Source organism: Saimiri boliviensis, chromosome 1, assembly GCF_048565385.1.
Source record: "Saimiri boliviensis isolate mSaiBol1 chromosome 1, mSaiBol1.pri, whole genome shotgun sequence".
Lineage (NCBI taxonomy): Eukaryota > Metazoa > Chordata > Mammalia > Primates > Cebidae > Saimiri > Saimiri boliviensis.
Genome location: NC_133449.1, coordinates 103,164,035 through 103,186,273, shown reverse-complemented (window position 1 = coordinate 103,186,273; position 22,239 = coordinate 103,164,035). Strand labels below are relative to the sequence as shown.

Genomic DNA, 22,239 nt, shown 5'->3' with positions numbered 1-22,239 from the left:
ATGGGATTTTGCTGTGTTGGCCAGGCCAGTCTCAAACTCAGGTGATCCATCCACCTAAGCCTCCCAAAGTGCTGGGATTACAGGCATGAGCCACCGCACCTGGCAGGAGACAGCTCTTTCTGAAAGTGCTCTCCAGAATTAGACACTCTCACTACTAGCCCATTTTAAGGAGCACTGGAAAACTGCAGTGCCTTCTGCAGGGGATAGGCCTCTGAAAAATACCCAGCACAAAAGAGCAGAACAAAATGTGCAGTCACTCTCAAAAGACAGAAGAGGAACGAGCTGAGAGATGCATGCCAAAACCAGCCAGTAAGTGAGTTTATACCACCCTCAGCAATGAGTTCAGCCTCATAACTTTCCCAGAAGTGTGAGATGGAGAGAGGCCCAGGAATGTTTTAGAACATCTTCCCCCACATGGAAGGAAATTGAGAGAGGATAGAAGCCTGCCTTCCTCTCCTCTCACAGGTATCCCTGTACAGTGTTGTAAAATATTACTTTCTATTGTCTGCCTGGTTTGAATTCCACTAAATCCAAATGTTTCTTTTAGGTTCTAACTGAAGAGGAGAGAACCCTATCCAGGGTGGCCTTGAGAGACATGTTGGATCAAGTCTATCAGCCCTTAGCAGTCAGGGAACTACTTATCCTCCAAGGAGGACCACCCCAGGTACTCAGTCCAGGGCACTCTTGGGGGTGACTCATTAATAATAATGTATGTGGTATGCTGTCTTCTTCTGGAAAATTAGATAACTTTAGCTCCCTATTTAATGATCTAGTTGAGCCTTATTTCATCTTTTAGATCATAAAACGATACTTATAAAACTAAATGATACTGACCCTTAGGATAATTTAAAAGACCTTTTCTCTTTCTTTTTCTTTCTTTCTTTTTTTTTTGAGATGGATTCTCGCTTTGTCTTCCAGACTGGAGTGCAGTGGCTCGATCTCGGCTCACTGCAACCTTCACCTTCTGGATTCACGCTATTCTCCTGCCTCAGCCTCCTGAGTAGCTGGGCTTACAGGTGTGCAGCGCCAGGCCCAGCTAATTTTTGTATTTTTTTTTTTTAGTAGAGATGGGGTTTCACCATGTTGGTCAAGCTGGTCTTGAACTCCTGACCTCATGATCAGCCCACCTTGGCCTCCCAAAGTGCTGGGATTGTAGGTATGAGCCACTGTACCTGACTTCTCTTTTTTTTTTTTTAAGAGATGGAGTCTTGCACTGTTGCCCAGCTGGAGTGCAATGGTGCAATCTCGGCTCAATGCAACCTCCGCTTCCCAGGTTCACGTGATTCTCCTGCCTTAGCCTCCCGAGTAGCTGGGATTACATGTGCACACCACCACACCTAGCTAATTTTTTGTATTTTTAGTAGAGACGGGGTTTTACTATGTTGGCCAGACTGATCTCGAACTCCTGACCTCTTGATCCACCTGCCTCTGCCTCCCAAAGTGCAGGGATTGCATGCATGAGCCACCATGCCCAGCAAAAAGACCTTTTCCCTAATGGAATGATGGACACTTTTCCCAAGAGTATTATGATCACTTTTTTTTAAGACTTATGGCAATTTTATGCGAGATATATTTTACTCATTCTGAAACTGGATCTTTTTTTTTTTTTTAACTAAAATTTGGCTGTTTGACAAAACTGAAGTATTTGGACACTTCAATTCTTTGAATGGATTATGTACTTGAAGTCAAGAAATTAAAACCAGAGATCTTTCCAGGTTTAGGACTTTGTGATTTGTGAAAAAAAAAAAAAAGAAAAAAGAAAAAAAAAAAACCAGAGATCTTATTGGTGCTATTCTTAGTTACTTTGTTTGAAAACATATAATAGTATAGTAGTATATATTCTGCTAGGGATAAGATAGTTTCTTTGTTTTCTTTTTTTTTTTTTTTTTTTGGAGACGGGGTTTCACTCTTGTTACCCAGGCTGGAGTGCAATGGCACGATCTCGGCTCACCGCAACCTCCGTCTCCTGGGTTCAAGCCATTCTCCTGCCTCAGCCTCCCTAGTAGCTGGGACTACAGGCGTGTGCCACCATGCCCAGCTAATTTTTGTATTTTTAGTAGAGACGGGGTTTCACCATGTTGACCAGGATGGTCTCGATCTCTCGACCTCGTGATCCACCCGCCTCGGCCTCCCAAAGTGCTGGGATTACAGGCTTGAGCCACCGCGCCTGGCCCAGTTTCTTTGTTTTCTTAAGAATAATGTTTATCTGAAATTATTTAACTTGATGATATAGCTGGAACTGTCTTTTAGTACCTACATTTTCGTTATGAATCTAGGTGTGTAAAGAGTGAGGAGCCAGCCAGGCACCATGGCTTACACAGGTAAATCCAGTACGTACTTTGGGAGGTTGAGGCAGAAGGATCACTTGAGATCAGGAGTTTGAGGCCAACCTGGGCAACACAGCAAGACCCCCATCTCTACAAAAGATAAAAATAAAAAACTAGCCACATGTGATAGTGTGTATCTGTAGCCCCAGCTACTCTGGAGGCTGAGGTGGGAGGATTCCTCAGGCCCAGAAAGTTGAGGCTGCAGTGAGCTGTGATTGGGCCACTGTACTTCAGCTTGGGCAACAGAGTAAGACCTTGTCTTAGAAAAGGAAAAGAGTGAGGAGCCAAGGGAATTAGCTGTAGGTCAGGAGCAAGGACCAGCTGAAGCTGGCTGCAAAGGTATCTCCTAATTGAGTAATTTTTGTCTCATCCTTAGAATCTTACTTCCATAAGGCCTCTCTGGTATTCAACCCCAATGTGCAGATGTTTGAATTTGTAAACCTTGCCATTCTTCAGGTTTCTTACCCATAAGATAGGGATAATCACAACGCCTTCCTTGAAGTCCCTTTTGAGATTATATGGGAGTTACTTATGCTGTGCCTGGCACATCATCTCCTCAGTAAATGGTAATAATTCAGTAAAAGAGAGAGGACAAGAGAGTTGGGATGAAATATTTCTGTTACTAATTTTGATGCTTACATACTTAAGTGCAATGGTTGACAGCAACATGATTAATGTTCTAGCCCAAAATAAGGGCTAGAGTATTAAAACTGAGGCCAGGTGTGGTGGCTCACGTCTGTAATCCCAGCAATTTGGGAGGCTGAGGAGGGAGGATCACCGGAAGTCGGGAATTCATGACCAGCCTGACCAACAAGGAGAAACCCTGTCTCTACTAAACATACAAAATTAGCTGGGCATGGTGTCATATGCCTGTATCCCAGCGACTCGGGAGGCTGAGGCAGGAGAATCATTTGAACCCAGGAGGCGGAGGTTGGGGTGAGCACAGATCATGCCACTGCACTCTAGCCTGGGCAACAAGAGGGAAATTCCATCTCAAAAACAAAACAAACAAAACTGCAGCACCTTCTGCAGGGGATAGGCCTCTGAAAAATACCTAGCAAGAAAAAACAGAACCAAATGTGCAGTCACTCTCAAAAGACAGAAGAGGAATGAGCTGAGAGGTGCGTGCCAAAACCAGTCAATAAGTGAGTTTATTCCACCCTCAGCAGTAAGGGACACCAAGTCTGTTTATTCACCGTGGCTCCACAGAACTCCCAGAAAGAAACCCTTGAAGAAATCCAACTCTTTTTTGCAGATCAGACTGGGGCAGAAAAGAAATAAAAAAGAAATCCAACTCTTTCTTGGAACTGTGTCACAGGAATCAGATTTGCTAAGGCCACAGAGGCAAGGGCTAGAGTGCTCCCTCCCTGTTGTGAACTACCCTCTTAGTGGCAAATAACGTTCATAAGGATCTTCCTTGGAAGCTGGATTTAATTGTCAGAGATTGGTTGCATTAACTTAGTATTCCCAAGATCTACGTTTTAATCACTGATGCAAATGTCTGTTTCTGAGTTTGAAATTTCATTGATTTTTCACTGTTTTTTACTTTCTTAAAAATAATGCGGAAGAAGGTTTTGTAAATTTTTTTTTAAAGGAAACAATGTTGCTCTTTTGAAGTCTGTATAGCGCACTGTTAATTGTCAATATGACTCAGGACTTTAAAAAAATGTCTAGCCTGGCCTGACAGCTCACGCCTGTAATCCCAGAACTATGGGAGGCCGAGACGGATTGATCACCTGAGGTCAGAAGTTCGAGACCAGCCTGGCCAACATGGTGAATTCCCCTCTCTACTAAAAATACAAAAAGTAGCTGGGCATGGTGGCACGTGCCTGTAATCTCAACTACTCAGAAGGCTGAGGCAAGAGAATTGCTTGAACCTGGGAGGCAGAGGTTGCGGTGAGCCAAGGTCATTCTACTGCACTCCAGCCTGGATGACAAGAGTAAAACTCCGTCTCTTAATAAATAAATGTTATATATCATAGCTCTTTCTTTCTTTCTTTTTTTTTTTTTTTTTTTTTTTTACAGGCATGAGCCACCATGCCTGGCTGTCGTATCTATTTCAATGACATTCAGAATTCACACCTTCTTTTTCTCAGTCCTGTACAGATGTGAAGACACAGCTGAGGAGTCGGGCCCCAGCTTGGCTTCGGCGTCTGTGTGGACAGCTGCTCTCTGAAAGGTTAATGAGACCTAATGGTGTTCAGGCAGTAGTCCGGGGCATTTTGGAAGGAGCAGGTGGTAAGAAATAAAATGTTTCTGTGATTTTGATACCCATTTTCCTTTGAGTCAGAGTCTGAGGTTAATTATTGGTCTTTAATATTTACCTTTAAAACCTTACTGAAACAAAACTATGTCCTTGCAGGGATTGGACAGGTCAAACTTAAAGGCCCATAATGAGCTTCTTTTCCAAAGAAACGCATTCTCTTGCTCTTTCCCTAAAATAGTTTGTGATACACAGCCTATTTTATTGAATAATATTGTAAGCCACTTCAAATAATTTCTAATATCGGAGGAAAACATTACACAGAAAGTTGAAGTAAACCCTAGAGTAAATGTTAAATAAAGCCAGGTGTGGGCTGGGTGTGGTGGCTCATGCCCGCACTTTGGGAGGCTGAGGCAGGTAGATCACTTGAGGTCAGGAGTTCAGGACCAGCCTGGGCAACATGATGAATCCCCATCTCTACTAAAATACAAAAATTAGGCAGACGTGGTCATGGCAGGCGCCTAATCCCAGCTACTTGGGAGGCTGGGGCAGGAGAATCACCTGAACCTGGAAGGTGGAGGTTGGAGTGAGCCAAGATGGTGCCACTACACTCCAGCCTAGGTGACAGAGTGAGACTTTGTCTCAAAAATAATAATAATAAAGCTGGGTGTGGTGGCTCACACCTGTAATACCAACACTTTGGGAGGCTGAGGCAAAAGGACTGCCTGAGGCCAGGAGTTCAAGACCAGCCTGGGCAACATAGCAAGACTCTGTCACTACAAAAATAAAAAAACCAGCCAGGTATGGTGTTGCCCGCCTGTGGTCCCAGCTACTTGGGGGGCTAAGGCAGCAGGATCGCTTGAGCCTAGGAGTTCAAGGCTGCAGTGAGCCATGATCGTGGCACTGCATTCCAGCCTGGGCAGAAAAAGCAAGACCCTGTCTCAAAAAAAAAAGAAAAAAGTGAAATGTAAAATAGTTTTCTTGAAGCCAGAAATACCTTTGAGATGCAAACTTTGGGATCAAGTTTTACAGTCATTTCCCCAATTTATATTATCTAAGTCCTCATTAATAGGAAAAACAATAATAATGCTAAGCATGGTGGAGTTTTTAATTTATATTTTTTGTGTTTTTTTTTAGACAAAATTAGACGTGTACAATCATTTAAAGTCAAATAGTTCTGTGAGGCTTATAGTGAAAAATAGCAGTCCTTGGCACCATTACAATCCATTTCCCGTATCTAGAAGCAAATACTGGCTGGGCACAGTGGCTCAAGCCTGTAATCCCAGCACTTTGGGAGGCCGAGGCGGGTGGATCACGAGGTCAAGAGATCGAGATCATCCTGGTCAACATGGTGAAACCCCGTCTCTACTAAAAATAAAAATAAAAAATTAGCTGGGCATGGTGGTGAGTGCCTGTAATCCCAGCTACTCAGGAGGCTGAGGCAGGAGAATTGCCTGAACCCAGGAGGTGGAGGTTGCAGTGGGCCGATATCGTGCCATTGCACTCCAGCCTGGGTAACGAGCTAAACTCCATCAAAAAAAAAAAAAAAAAAAAAAAAAAAGAAGCAAATACTTTGAACTCTCAGTGAGTTTTTTCCGGTATTTATCTCTATATTTCTTTTTTTTTTTTTTTTAAACAGAGTTTCACTATTGTCACTCAGGCTGGAGTGCAATGGCGCAGTCTCAGCTCACTGCAACCTCCACCTCCTGGGTTCAAGGGATTCACCTACCTCAACCTCCCAAGTAGCTGGGATTACAGGCATGTGCCTCCACACCCAGCTAATTTTGTTTTTTTTTTTTTTTTTGAGACGGAGTTTCGCTCTTGTTACCCAGGCTGGAGTGCAATTGCATGATCTCGGCTCACCGCAACCTCCGCCCCCTGGGTTCAAGCAATTCTCCTGCCTCAGCCTCCCTAGTAGCTGGGACTACAGGCGTGCGCCACCATGCCCAGCTAATTTTTGTAGTTTTAGTAGAGATGGGGTTTCAGCATGTTGACCAGGATGGTCTTGATCTCTTGACCTCCTGATCCACCCGCCTCGGCCTCCCAAAGTGCTGGGATTACAGGCTTGAGCCACCGCGCCCGTCCTGTATTTTTTTTTTTTTTTTTTTTTTTTTGAGACGGAGTTTTGCTCTTGTCACCCAGGCTGGAGTGCAATGGCGCGATCTCGGCTCACCGCAACCTCCGCCTCCTGGGTTCAGGCAATTCTCCTGCCTCAGCCTCCTGAGTAGCTGGGATTACAGGCACGTGCCACCATGCCCAGCTAATTTTTTGTATTTTTAGTAGAGACGGGGTTTCACCATGTTGACCAGGTTGGTCTCGATCTCTCGACCTTGTGATCCACCCGCCTCGGCCTCCCAAAGTGCTGGGATTACAGGCTTGAGCCACCGCGCCCGGCCTGTATTTTTAAAAGAGACGGAGTTTCACCATGTTGGTCAGGCTGGTCTTGAACTCCTGACTTCAGGTGATCCATCCACCTTGCCCTCTCAAAGTGCTGGGATTACAAGTGTGAGCCACCAGGCCCGGCCCCTATGTTTCTAACTAATATATGGGAATTTGTAATTTTTCAGTTTTAGACATCATATATCTACTTCTCACATGTGTGGAAGAGGATCTTACTCTCTTTTATATCACTGCCATCATTCCCCCAAGTACATTTTTATTTTCCCATCTCTTTAATATATTTATATCTCAGTTTTGGTTAGATCAATATTCAGTGTTTATATTAGTGTAACTCCAGTTATTATTTACAGCTGAGCTATGTTGTATATTATGATATTATGATTACTTTCTTTTTTTACATAATCTTTTGTACTTCCTGGAGTTAATCTTTTTTGTTGTCTGATTAGTTTTCTATGTGTTTATCTCTAATCTTTTCTCAAGCTCTTCCTCTTTTGTTTAAATCTCCTTTTCTTTTTTTTGAGACGGACTTTCACTCTTGTTACCCAGGCTGCAGTGCAATGGCACGATCTCGGCTCACTACAACCTCCGCCTCCTGGGTTCAAGCAATTCTTCTGCCTCAGCCTCCTGAGTAGCTGGGATTACAGGCACGCGCCACCATGCCCAGCTAATTTTTGTATTTTTAGTGGAGACAGGGTTTCACCATGTTGACCAGGATGGTCTTGATCTCTTGACCTCGTGATCCACCTGCCTCGGCTTCCCAAAGTGCTGGGATTATAGGCGTGAGCCACCGCGCCCAGCTAAATCTCCTTTTAATACACTCAAAAACATCAGATAGGCTGGGCACTATGGCTCATGCCTATAATCCCAACACTTTGGGAGGCCAAGGCAGGTAGATCACTTGAGCTCAGGAGTTCAAGACCAGCCTGGGCAACATGATGAAACCCCATTTCTACCAAAAATACAAAAATTAGCTGGGTGTGGTGGTGCACGCTTGTGGTCCCAGCTACTCAGGAGGCTGAGGTGGGAGGATTGCTGGAGCCCTGGAAGTTACGGTTTTAGTGAACCGAGTTCACAACACTGCACTCCAGCCTGGGTGGCAGAGCCGAAACCCTGTTTCAAGCAAAGAAACAAACAAACACACAAAAACCCATCAGATATTCTATCAGTTTTATCTTCTTGGAAACATCTTTCTCTGGGTCTTCTGACCTGCTCTACTCTAACCTGGTTACCTTCTACTCAGCTGCTATCCAAGGATCCCCTTCACCTTTATCCTGGTGAGCCCTTTGCCTTTTTTGTGTGTTCAGTCTCTTATCTTACTTATCCCATGCCTGTTAGTTTCCTATTCCTGCTCAAGAATTTCCCACAAGTCTAGTGGCTTTTTGATGGAAATGGCATTTAAACTGAGCCCTGAAGTCTGAGTTGGATTTAAGTAACTGAAGAGTGAGGGAGGATGGTTATAGGCAGAGAAAGTAACACGTATGAGGAACTGAAGTAGGAATGAACATGGTGGTTCTGAGGAAATCTCCATGTGGGTAGGGTCGTGAGGGCAGAGTGCAGGGAGGGTGGCTGGGGCCACATCAGGAAGGCTGAGTTCAGGATGTTGAACTTTATTCGGAGGGAAGTGAGAAACCATGGAAGGTTTCAAGAAAGAAAGAACATGATCAAATCTACATTTAAGAAATATCTATGTGTAGGTATTGTGAAGAATGGGTTGGGTAAGAGCAGAAGCAGGGAGATCAATTAAGGAGGCAGTCATCTGAGAGATCGGGGAGGCTTGGATTAATGCAGTGGCCATGGAAGTGGAGAGAAATGAATGCGTTTCAGAGATATTTAAGGAGGAGAGTTGCTAGAACTTAATGAAGGGCTGGATATGTGAGGAAGAAGGAAGAGAGATAGAATAAATCTTGACTTCATTTCTGCCATAGTTAATGTATCTTGGTCTTGTCAGACAGAAGTGAGGTGAGTGTGGTTAGCAGATATTGGTAGATTTGGTCTAGAGTGGCCATAATATTGCCTCCCTTCAGTTCTAACCACAGTGGCTTCTTATCAGTTACCCATAAGAAATTGTTCCCTGCTAACAATTTTTTGCATCTTCCTATTCCAAAAAGGGTTATACCTTACCTAAGGGCATGTAGATTTGAGAGCTACTATAAAGAAAATCAGAACGCTCTTTTTCCTGTGATTCCACCCAACTTGTGTATGTGTATATTTGTTGTTGTCTATTCATATCTTGTTTCTTTCCCAGGATGGTTTGAAGTAGGTTTATATTGACCTGCATATTTGCCATTTCTGGTGGTCTTCATTTCTTTATGTAGATCAAAATTTCAGGGAAAATTTCCTTCTGCCCGAACTTTAGTTACTATTGCTTATAGTATAGGTCTACTGGCAATTAATTTTTTTTTTATTTTTATTTTTATTTTTATTTATTTTTTTTTTTTGTTTAAATCATTTTTATTTACAGCAAACTCTACTATGTACATTTCACCCCGAATCACTTTCAAGTTCTTTGGCCTTTGCTTTTTCCAGGCCTGGCGATGTGAGCCACAGACTTGGGACCCAGGACTTTGCCTCCCCAGTGACGCCGTATCTCCTCATATCTGTCACTGTTTGTCCTGAATTTTTATTTTTTTTTTTAAGATGGAGTTTTACTCTTGTCACCCAGGCTGGAGTGCAATGGCATGATCTTAGCTCACGGCAACCTCTGCCACCCAGGTTCAAGCATTTCTCCTGCCTCAGCCTCTTGAGTACCTGGGATTACAGGTGCCCGCCACCACGCCCGGCTAATTTTTTTTGTATTTGTAGTAGAGATGGGATTTCACCACATTGGCCAGGGTGGTCTTGAGCTCCTGACCTCATGTGATCTGCCTGCCTTGGCCTCCCAAAGTGCTGGGATTATAGGCATGAGCCACTGCGCCAAGCCTGGCAATTAATTTTCTAGCTTTTGTTTGTCTGAAAATGCCTATCTACTTCATCTTCCTTTTTGAAAGATATTTTTTGTTGGTTATGGAATTCTAGGTTGACATTTATTTCTTCTTTTACTACTTTAAAAACATTTCATTGTCTTCTAGCTTATGTCATTTTGGATGAGAGGTCTGCTGTCACTTTTATCTTTGTTCCTGTATAAATGGTATACCATTTTTCCCTCTGGCTGCTTTTAAGATTTTTCTCTTATTGCTGGTTTTTAGAAATTTGATTATGATATGCCTTGGTGTGGTGTTGGTTTCTTTTTTTTTTTTTTTTTTTTTTTTGAGACGGAGTTTCGCTCTTGTTACCCAGGCTGGAGTGCAATGGCGCGATCTCGGCTCACCGCAACCTCCGCCTCCCGGGTTCAGGCAATTCTCCTGCCTCAGCCTCCTGAGTAGCTGGGATTACAGGCACCCGCCACCATGCCCAGCTAATTTTTTGTATTTTTAGTAGAGACGGGGTTTCACCATGTTGACCAGGATGGTCTCGATCTCTTGACCTCGTGATCCACCCGCCTCGGCCTCCCAAAGTGCTGGGATTACAGGCTTGAGCCACCGTGCCCGGCCGGTGTTGGTTTCTTTAATTTTTTTCTGCTTTTTGGAGCTGTGGGTTTATAGTGTTTGCCATATTTGGAAATTTCTCAGATACTATCTTTATTTCTGTACTCCTTTCAGATCTCTCTGGGAATTTGAATTACACCAAATATTATGTTTAATGTTGTCCTGCAAATTATTAATGCTGTGTGTGTGTGTGTGTGTGTGTGTGTGTGTGTGTGTGTGTGTGTTTTCTTCTCTGTCTTTTAAAATTTTTTTACCAGAGACAGGGTCTTGCTCTGTCTCCCAAGCTAGAGTACAGTGACATGATTTTGGCTCACTGCAACTTCTGCCTCCCAGGTTCAAGCAATTCTTGTGCCTCAGCCTTTCGAGCAGCTGGGATTACAGGCATGCACAACCACACCTGGCTAATTTTTGTATTTTTAGTAGAGAAAAGGCTTCACCATATTGCTCAGGCTGGTCTTGAACTCCTGGTCTAAAGTGATCCACCCGCCTCGGCCTCCCAAAGTGCTGAGATTACCGGTGTGAGCCATTGTGCCTGGCCAAGGACAAATCTTAATAGTTGTCTTAATGGTCTTGTCTTTTTTTTTTTTTTTTTGAGACGGAGTTTTGCTCTTGTTATCCAGGCTGGAGTGCAATGGCTCGATCTCAGCTCACCGCAACCTCCGCCTCCTGGGTTCAGGCAATTCTCCTGCCTCAGCCTCCTGAGTAGCTGGGACTACAGGCACGCGCCACCATGCCCAGCTAATTTTTTGTGTTTCTGGTAGAGACGGGATTTCACCATGTTGACCAGGATGGGCTTGATCTCTTGACCTTGTGATCCACCCGCCTCGGCCTCCCAAAGTGCTGGGATTACAGGCTTGAGCCACCGCGCCTGGCAATGGTCTTGTCTTCTAATTCTGTTACCTCTGTTTTGGGGGATCTCTTCTATTGATTTTTCTTTTCTTTTTTGAGACAGAGTCTTTCTTGCTTTCTCACCCAGGCTGGAGTGCAGTGGCACGATCTTGCCTCACCGCAACCTCTGCCTCCTAGGTTCAAGAGATTCTCCTGCGTCAGCCTCCCAGGTAGCTGGGATTACAGGTGTACACCACCATGCCCAGCTACTTTTTATATTTTTAGTAGAGACAGGGTTTTGCCATGTTGGCCAGGCTGGTCTCGAACTCCTGACCTCAGGTGATCTGCCTGCCTTGGACTCCCAAAGTGCTGAGATTATAGGCGTGAGCCACCACTCACAGCCTGTTCTATTGATTTTTTTTTTTCTAATTATAAGCAATATGGTTTTCCTTCTTTGCATGCCTGGTAAGTTTGTGTGTATGTGTTTTAAGGTATTCACATATGGTAAAAGTCATTTTTTTAAAGAGTACAATTTGGTGGTGTTTAGTATATTCACAGAGCTGTGCAATCATCACCAATATCTATTTCCAGAACATTTTCATCAACCTTCTCCCACACCCACCCCAAAGAAGCCCTCACACTCACTAGCAATCACCACTCCTCATTCTCCCCTCAGACTCTCTCTGGTAAGTACTAATTCACTTCCTGGTCTCTTTGGATTTACCTGTATTGGCATTTTCATACAACATATGGTCTTTGTGTCTGGCTTCTTTTAGTTTTTGAGGTTTATTCATGTTTTTTGTTTGTTTGTTTTTGAGACGGAGTTTTATTCTTTTGCCCAGGCTGGAGTGCAATGGCATGATCTCGGCTCATTGCAACCTCCTCCCAGGTGCAAGCAATTCTCCTGCCTCAACCTCCTGAGTAGCTGGGATTACAGGCACCCACCACCACACCCGGCTACTTTTTGTATTTTTTGTAGAGATAGGGTTTCACCATGTTGGTCAGGCTGGTCTTGAACTCCTGACCTCAGGTGATGCACCCACCTCGGCCTCCCAAAGTGATGGCATGAGCCACCGCACCCAGCTGAGGTTTATTCATGATATAACATGAATCAGTTTTTTTTCCTTTTTATGACTGAATAATATTTCCTCACATGAATATGCCTGGCAATTTTTGACTAGCTGCTGAACATTTTTATTTTACATTGCTGAGTGCCAGATTTTTTATTCCTTAGGTGGGCTTTGTTCTGGAATGCAGTTAAGTTACTTGGAATTAGTTTAGTTCCTTTGATCCTGGCTTTTCAGCTTTGTTAGTGTGGTTCTACAGCAGCCTTTAAGATAATTTAACCCCTTATTGTATTATACTACGTGTATTGTATTGTACTAAATGTACAATACAGATTGTACGAAGACAATACACTTCTGAGAATTCTAGTTGTTGCCCTGTGTATTAGGAGATCCTCCCAGGTTGGCTAGTGGGAGCACAACTATTCCAGTCCTTTATGAACCATGGAAGTTGTTCCCCCTACTCCTTTCTGGTGGTACTTGCCCCAGGCTTTGGTATTTTCCTCACACATACATGTATCATACTCTACCAAAGACCTGAGAGAGAACCCCTCTGCAGATCTTTGGAACTCTCTCTGTGTAACTTCCTCCTCTCTGGTATTTTGCCTTGAAAATTCCAGCTGCATTGGCCTCCCTGAACCCTGAACTATGTTTCTTCCACTCAGTAAGATGCCAGGCTTTGTTTGGGCTACTCCTGCTATCTCTTGAAAACTCTCTCCATGTTTTTTTTGTCATGAGCAAAGGCAGTCATCAGGTTCACTTTCTTTGCTTCCCTTCTCTCAGGGATCAGTGTCCTGGGCTGCTGCTGCCCATTGTCTGAAAACCATTCTTTATATATTTTGTCCAATTTTATAATTGCTTAAGATGGTAAAGTAATTCTGGTCCCTGTCACTCTATGGCTGTGGTTTAAGACAGTTTAAATTAAATGATATATATAAAGAGACAGAATAAGGCCGGGCGCGGTGGCTCAAGCCTGTAATCCCAGCACTTTGGGAGGCCGAGGCGGGTGGATCACGAGGTCGAGAGATCGAGACCATCCTGGTCAACATGGTGAAACCCCGTCTCTACTAAAAATACAAAAAACTAGCTGGGCGTGGTGGCACATGCCTGTAATCCCAGCTACTTAGGAGGCTGAGGCAGGAGAATTGCCTGAACCCAGGAGGCGGAGGTTGCGGTGAGCCGAGATCGCGCCATTGCACTCCAGCCTGGGTAACAAGAGCGAAACTCCGTCTCAAAAAAAAAAAAAAAAAAAAGAGAATAATAATAATAGTAATAAACATAGTGAAGCTAGTATTCCATTTATATGAATAATACCATTATAGTGACTAAGTTCTAGTTTTTCTCTGAATTTCCCAGAAACTAGCATCAAAAGGAAAATATAGGCCGGGCATGGTGGCTCATGCCTGTAATCCTAGCACTTTGGAGGCCAAGGCAGGCAGATCACCTGAGGTCAGAAGTTGACCAGCCTGGCCAACATGGCGAAACCCCGTCTCTACTAAAAATTAAAAAAAAAAATTAGCTGAGCATGGTGGTGTGTGCCTGTAATCCCAGCTACTTGGGAGGCTGAGGCAAGAGAATCGCTTGAACCTGGAAGGCAGAGGTTGCAGAGAGCTGAGATCATGCCACTGCACTCTAGCCTGGGCAACAGGGAGACTCTGACTCAAAATAAATAAATAAGAAATAAAAAACATAAAAAGGAAAGTATAGAGGGGTAGATTATATTATAGAAAAAGAAAACTATTTTCAATAGAGAAGATACATGCATTTTATCCTAAATTTTAAGACAAGTTTGTTATATGGAACCTTCTGTGGGAAACTGCTTTGAGCTTCTGACATCTCTCTCCATTGTGCCAGCGGGGGCAGCTGGTGGAAGCGATGCTGAGGCGATGGCTGCTGACTGGAAGAAGTGTGACCTGATCGCAAAGATTTTGGCCTCTTGTCTCCAGCAGTCTCTTTCACCAGAGAGTTACTACAAGGACATCTGCCCTCAGGTAAGTCATTTTGTTTCTGTTCACCCTTTGACAGTTATCTGCTTATGTACAGAAAGAGGACTTTTAATGTTTCTCTAATATTGAGGTAAAAGCAGTATAATATTTAAGTTTATTGTTTAGTGAGGAGCTTTCTTAATAAATGAATCAAATCCTGTGGAAGAGACTGACATAATTGTTCAGTTTAAGAATGATTCACTGGCCGGATGTGGTGGCTTACGCCTATAATCCCAGCACTTTGGAAGGCCGAGGTGGGTGGATCACCAGCTCAGAAGTTAGACCACCCTGACCAATATGGCGAAACTCCATCTCTACTAAAAATACAAAAAATTATCCGGGGATGGCGGCACCTGTCTGTGATGCCAGCTACTCAGGAGGCTGAGGCAGGAGAATTGCTTGATCACCTGGAAGGTGGAGGTTGCCATGAGCTGAGATTGCACCGCTGCACTCCAGCCTGGGTGACAGACTGAGACTCTGTCTCAAAAAAAAAAAAAAAAAAAAGAATGCTTCATCACTCTTGAATGATTGAATGATTGGCCCAGCTTGCTCTCAGAGCTAGAATACAAAACTCAAGTTTCATCTTGTTCATTATCTTTTCTATGTGTTTTTAATTAGTTTTAAAAAGTGGATGTTAAATAAACAAGGTAAATTAACATGGCAAACAATTTAAAAAGCATAAAAGAGTAAACCGAAAAGTCAGTCTCCCTTCCATTCCTGTTCTCTAGTCCCTCAGAGGTAGTCACCTGTTAAGAATTTCTTGTTGGCTGGGCGCGGTGGCTCAAGCCTGTAATCCCAGCACTTTGGGAGGCCGAGGCGGGTGGATCACGAGGTCAAGAGATCGAGACCATCCTGGTCAACATGGTGAAACCCCGTCTCTACTAAAAATACAAAAAAAAATTAGCTGGGCATGGTGGTGCGTGCCTGTAATCCCGGCTACTCAGGAGGCTGAGGCAGGAGAATTGCCTGAACCCAGGAGGCGGAGGTTGCGGTGAGCCGAGATCGCGCCATTGCACTCCAGCCTGAGTAACAAGAGCGAAACTCTGTCTCAAAAAAAAAAAAAAAAGAATTTCTTGTTTATTTTCCAGAGATACTCTGTGTATTATGCATATACCATCATATGTGTATATATTAATGTGTGTGTATGCAAATACATGTTAATACACACATACATTAACATATACACATATAATGATAAAATTAATGCTAATTCTTATCTAAATGATAACATACAGCATGCCTTCTTTCAGTTTGCTTTTCTTCACTGCTAGTGTGCTTTGGCCAGGCGCAATGGCTCACACCTATAATCCTAGCACTTTAGGAGGCCCAGGTGGGCAGAACACTTGAAGTCAAGAGTTCGAGACCAGCTTGGCCAACATTGAGAAACCCTGTCTCTACTAAAAATACAAAAATTGGCTAGGCGTAGTGTCATGTGCCTGTAGTCCTAGCTACTTGGGAAGCTGAGAGAGAAGAATTGCTTGAACCCGGGAGGCAGAGGTTGAGTAAGCTGAGATCACACCAGTGCATTCCAGCCTAGGTGAAGGAGTGAGACTCCATCTGAAAAAAAAAAATAGTGTACCTTGGAGATTATTTCATTCATTTTCATGGATACATGGTATTTCATCATATTAATGTACTATAATTTATTTAACCAGCCTGCTGTTAATGGACATTTGAGTTGCTTCCATTCTTTTTCTCTTACAAATTGCACTACGGTTAATATCCATATCTTTGTACATACCTACCAGTATTACCATAGGAAAAATTCCTAGAATTTAAATTGTTGATTCGAAGGTTATATGCATTTAAATTTTTGCTTGATATGCTTTATGTACCTCTTTTCACACATTTTTACCCACACAATGTGTTATAAAGCTTTTTGATCTTTGCTAATCTATAGATGAAAAATGCAGAAGGAGTTTTCTTAATAGTCCCTAAGAATATGCCTAAAGTGAGCCCGTATTTTATAATTTTGATAAAATTATTTAATAAAAACACTGCAAGTATGAGGGGAGAGCAAAAACTTTTTTTAATTAAAAATAAAAACACCTCCTGTTCAGCTCTCATACCTTTGTTACTGGATATGTTAAACTAAGAAAACAATTCTGTTGAATCAGTGTTATTGAAGTAAGTTTCTTTTTTGGCTTAGAGAAATTCCCGCTTTTTCTTTTTAGTTATTCCGTGCAAAGAACTGGTATTTACTTCTTGTAGTTTTTTTTGTAGGTTCTGGATTTATTTCACTTTCAAGATAAATTGACAGCACGACAATTTCAGAGAGTTGCCACCACTACCTTTATAACTTTGTCAAGAGAACACCCACAATTGGCAGCAAAGTATTTGCTCCAGCCAGTGTTAGCTCCTCTTCATCGATGTTTGAACACAGCAGGTAAAGGAGGAAGTGTGGTCATGGGTGTGCCTCTAAAGGACCTTCTTCAGTATTTTGTGTTTAAATGATTTAAATTTGTGTTGTTTCAGTGTCTTTAGTTTTCCTTCCCCTCCCCTAGACTTTCTAGTTTAAGAAATTCATTATAAGTTTCAAAATTATGTATTGAACTACCCATATACAGATCACCTAGACTGAATAACTATTTACATTTTGGCCACATTTGTTTTATCTTTCTCTCTTTCTACACATATAAACTTATTTTTTTCTGAAGCATTTGAGATTTAGTTGCAGAGAGCACAGCACTTCATCCCTAAATACTTTAGTATGCATCTGCAAAGAAAAATGTCAGTCTCCTGCATAACCATAATACAATTATCACACTCAGGAAATTTAACACTGATACAATATGCTGTGATCTAATATACAAATTCCGTTCAAACTTCTCTAATTGTTTCAATAATTTCTTTTATAGCTACTTTTTTTTTTTTAATCCAGAATTCAATCAAGAATCATGGCTGGGTGCAGTTGCTCATGCTTGTAATCTCAGCACTTTGGGAGGCTTAGGCAGGCAGATTCCTTGATACCAGGAGTTCGAGACCAGCCTGGGCAACGTGGCAAAACCCCATCTTTACCAAAAAACAATATAAAAATTAGTCAGGCATGGTGGCAAGCACCTGTAACACCAGCTATTTGGGAGGCTGAGGTGGGAGGATCACTTGAGCCTGGAGGTCAAGGCTGCAGTGAGCCATAATCATGCCTCTGTACTTTAGCCTGGGCAACAGAGTGAGACCTTTGCTCAAAATAATAATAATAATAATCTGTAATAAAACTATGTCGGCCGGGCACAGTGGCTCAAGCCTGTAATCCCAGCACTTTGGGAGGCCGAGGCGGGTGGATCACGAGGTCAAGAGATCAAGACCATCCTGGTCAACATGGTGAAACCCCATCTCTACTAAAAATTCAAAAAACTAGCTGGGCATGGTGGCGCGTGCCTGTAATCCCAGCTACTTAGGAGGCTGAGGCAGGAGAATTGCCTGAGCCCAGGAGGCGGAGGTTGCGGTGAGCCGAGATCACGCCATTGCACTCCAGCCTGGGTAACAAGAGCGAAACTCCATCTCAAAAAAAAAAAAAAAAAACTATGTCTAAATAAATAGACTTCTTACAATACTTATAAAACTTTCTTTAATTTTAATTTTTATTTATTTATTTAATCCAGTCTCAGGTAGTCTGTTACAGCATAATTTTTATTTTTTATAGAGATGGGGTCTTCCTATGTTGTCCAGGGTGGTCTGAAACTCCTGGATTCAAGCAATCTTCCTGCCTCAGCCTCCCAAAGTGGTGCGATTGCTGAGGTGGGAGGATCACTTGAGCCCAGAAGTTTGAGGCCAGGCTGGGTAACATAATGAGACCCTATCTTTAGAAAAAATGTAAAAAATTAGCCGGGCATGGTGGTGCATGCCTGTATTCCCAGCTACTTGGGAAGCTGAAGTGGGAGGATCACTTGAGCCCAGGAGGTTGAGGCTGTAATGAGCCATAATCCTACAGTTCCACTCCAGAGCCCGGGTGACAGAGGAAGACCCTGTCTCAAATAAATAAATAAATAAAACTATTTCAAAACTTTTTGAAGGAAAATTTTCAAATATATGCTTATAGAGAATATATAATGAACTCCTATGTACCTAACACCTGGATACAACTGTTAACTCTGCCATTTTTATTTCATCCAATCCCCAATTTTTCATTTAGTAAGTTTAAAATGAAAATTCTAAGTGATAATGTGGTATAGGTTAATTGGCAATGTTGGTTTTTAAATAATTTTTTAAATAAAATAACAATACATGTTTATAATCAGTGGCATCGTAGATTCCATGAAATGTATATGAATGGTATATTGTTCAATGGTAATCATGTCAGTTTTCTGATCTTAGCTGTTATTCACTGAGCCATCTTTCTAGTAAAACTTTCTTCTTTAGGTTTAGTATGTTCTATTCAGTGAGGCACTAAATATGGGTAATTTTTGTGTTTTTTTCTCTAGAGATTCCAGAGAGTTACAGGGTACCAGGAACTATTTTGGTGACAGAAGAAGAACTTTGTAGATGCATTGAGGATGTGTTTAAGGTTGGTAATCTGAATAACTAATGTTTTTATTTCTCATTTTAAAATTGTTTAAACTTTTTCTTTTTTTGTAGAGATAGGAGTCTCGCCACATTGCCCAGGTTGGTCTTGAACTCCTGGCCTCAAGTAATTTTCCCACCTCAGCTTCCCAAAATGCTGGGATTATAGACATGAGCCACTGCTCCCAGCCTTTTAAAATAATTTTGCCTTTTAGTTAGCACTTCAGGCATTGGAATGACTAATCTAAAGCTCCAAGCTGTCAGAATCTTTTCACTTTGAAAACAAGAAACTGACCTTTTTAAGTGAAAAAAACTGATATATTTTTGAAACCCTGTTAATTACATCATTTATTCTAAATGTTGAAACAGTTTAGATTCTCTAAGCATGTCTTTTGAAGAAATTGACATGGGGCCGGCCATGGTGGCTCACACCTATAATCCCAGCACTTTTGGAGGCCAAGGAGGGTGGATCACCTGAGACCAGGAGTTCAAGACCAGCCTGGCCAACAGCCTGGCCAACATGGTGAAACTCTATCTCTACTAAAAATACAAAAATTAGCTGGGTGTGGTGGTGTGTGCCTATAATCCCAGCTACTTGGGAGGCTGAGGTAAAAGCTCCCTGCTTTTACCTGGTAGGCGGTGGTTGCAGTGAGCTGATACCATGCCACTGCACTCCAGCCTGGGGGATAGAGCGAGACTCTTTCTCCAAACAAATAAAAAGAAATTAACAGGAGCGTTTTCAATAATGTAGCCTTCCTAAAAGTATATGACAATTGAATCTACTTTATAACTTTTGATAGTAATCACTGTCATAATGAATTAAGTCTGAATAAATGATTCCTGCAGATGACTACCTAAATATATAACAAGAACGAAAACTTGCTTTCCCATTCATAGGGAGAAAAAAAAAAATGAATGAAAACTAAAAATCTAGGCCGGGCGCAGTGGCTCAAGCTTGTAATCCCAGCACTTTGGGAGGCCGAGACGGGTGGATCACGAGGTCAAGAGATCGAGACCATCCCGGTCAACATGGTGAAACCCCGTCTCTACTAAAAATACAAAAAAAATTAGCTGGGCATGGTGGCGTGTGCCTGTAATCCCAGCTACTTAGGAGGCTGAAGCAGGAGAATTGCCTGAACCCAGGAGGCAAAGGTTGCGGTGAGCCGAGATCGCGCCATTGCACTCCAGCCTGGGTAACAAGAGTGAAACTCCGTCTCAAAAAAAAAAAAAAAAAAAAAGAAAACTAAGAATCTAAATTTTATGTTCTTTTATCACAGTCTTATAAATATATATGGTATATGCTTTTGGAAAAAAATGAAGCTTATTGTATTGTGGCTACATGGAATTGGCCTAAATATTCTTTGAAGTTTATTTTAGGCCCAGTGTGGTGGCTTATGCCTTTAATTCCAGCACTTTCAGAGACCAAAGCAGGAGGATTACTTGAGGTTAGAAGTTCAAGACCAGCCAGGTCAATATAGTGTGGCCCGATCTCTATAAAAAATAAAAATAATAAATAAATTAGGTTTATTTTAATAAATGTACAATAATATTTTACTATTGAAAACATGTACATTAGAAAGCAGCTTTTAAAATTATATTTCATATAAAAGGTACAGCTGCTTTGGAAAATAGTTGAGACTTCTTCAAAAATGTAAACATGGAGTTCTCATATGACCCAGCAATTCCACTTCTAGGTATATACCCAAGGGAAATAAAAATATCTTCATGCAAAAACCTGTACATGAATTTGTAGTAGCATTATTCATAATAGCCAAATAGCGATAATCCCAGCTATTCAGGAGGCTGAGGCAAGAGAATCGCAACTGTACTCCAGCCTGGGTGACAGATCGATACTTCATCTCAAAAGAAAAAAAGAAGTTTGAATAAATTTTTAAATTTTAGTTAGGTTTAAAAAAAGTTTTCTTGAGACAGTGTCTCGCTTTGTTGCATAGGCTTGAGTACAATAGTACAGTAGCTCACTGCAGCCTCAAACTTACTGGCCTCAAGCAGTCTTCCCACCTGAGCTTCCCAAAGTGCTGGGATTACAGACATGAGCCATTGCACCCGACCCAAAAATTTAGTTTTTTATGAAATGGTTCAAACATTCAAAACAATTATGAAAAATAAAACACTCATGCACCCAACACCCAACTTAAGAAGTTAATCATTACCAATTCTATTGAAATCCTCTATCTGCCCATCCGTGATCACATCTACCTTCCTCCCCACCCAAAGAAAACCATGATCTTGAATTTGTATTTATTCATGTAATATCCTTAAGCGTAGTATTGTACATTATTTTATTCTGTTTTATTTTTCTTTTGAGTTGGAGTCTCACTCTGTCAACCAGGCTGGAGTGCAGTGGCACGATTTCAGCTCACTGCAACCTCTGCCTCATGGGTTCAAGCAATTCTCCTACCTCAGCCCCTCAAGTAGCTGGGATTACAGGCATCTACCACATGCCCATCTAATTTTTGTATATTTACTAGAGATGGGGTTTCACCCTGCTGGTCAGTCTGGTCTTGAACTCCAGACCTCAAATAATCCACCCACTTTGGCCTCCCAAAGTGCTGAAGTTACAGGCATGAGCCACCGCACCCGGCTTATCGTATTCTATTTTTGAGATGGGGTCTTGCTCTGCTGCTGAGGCTGGAATGCAGTGGTGCAATCATGGCTCACTGTAGCCTTGAACTCCTGGGCTCAAGCAATCTTCCTGCCTCGGCCTCCCAAGTAGCTGGAATTATTGGCACACACAGCTAATTAAAAAAAATTTTTTTTGTATAGATGTAGCCTCACAATGTTACCCAGGCTAATGATTTTTAATTTTATCTGAATGTCATCATAATATATATAACTATAATTCATTCATTTTCACTGTTAGATTTTATTCCATCGTATGCCTGTATTACTACTTGCTTGTTGTTTTATTGACAGACATTTGAGTTGTTTCCAGGGAATTTCCGCCAAATTTCTCTTGGGTACATTTTGATTTTAATTAGCATTTCTCTTATTACCGGTGAGGTTGAACATAATTTTTGTGTTTTTGGTGGGTTCATATTTTTTCTTCTGTAAATTACTGATTCAAGTATTTGCCTATTTTAAAAACTGGGTTATTTGCCTCTTTAATCATGTTTAGAGTTAAGTCAGTTTTTTGTTTTTTTGTTGTTGTTGTTGAGATGGAATCTCACTCTGTCGCCCAGGCTGGAATGCAGTGGCACGATCTCAACTCACTGCAACCTCTGCCTCCTGGGTTCAAGCACTTCTCCTGCCTCAGCCTCCTGAGCAGCTGGGACTATAGGCACGTGCCACCATGCCCAGCTAATTTTTGGTATTTTTAGTAGAGATGGGATTTCACTGTGTTAGCCAGGATGGTCTCAATCTCCTGATCTTGTGATCTGCCCGCCTCGG

General features: G+C 42.1%; 1 protein-coding gene across 6 annotated transcripts in view; it reads left to right on the top strand.

Annotated features, from left to right (window-relative positions):
• TANGO6 (transport and golgi organization 6 homolog) overlaps positions 1-22,239 on the top strand; it is a 127,953-nt gene that overhangs the window by 20,228 nt on the left and 85,486 nt on the right. For all 6 annotated transcript variants that reach the window (XM_074401509.1, XM_074401499.1, XM_074401490.1 and 3 more), the window contains 5 exons: positions 548-664; positions 4,424-4,565; positions 14,201-14,337; positions 16,555-16,717; positions 18,753-18,835. In XM_074401509.1, the coding sequence (XP_074257610.1) occupies positions 548-664; positions 4,424-4,565; positions 14,201-14,337; positions 16,555-16,717; positions 18,753-18,835 (642 nt within the window). The remainder of the gene's footprint in view (positions 1-547; positions 665-4,423; positions 4,566-14,200; positions 14,338-16,554; positions 16,718-18,752; positions 18,836-22,239) is intronic.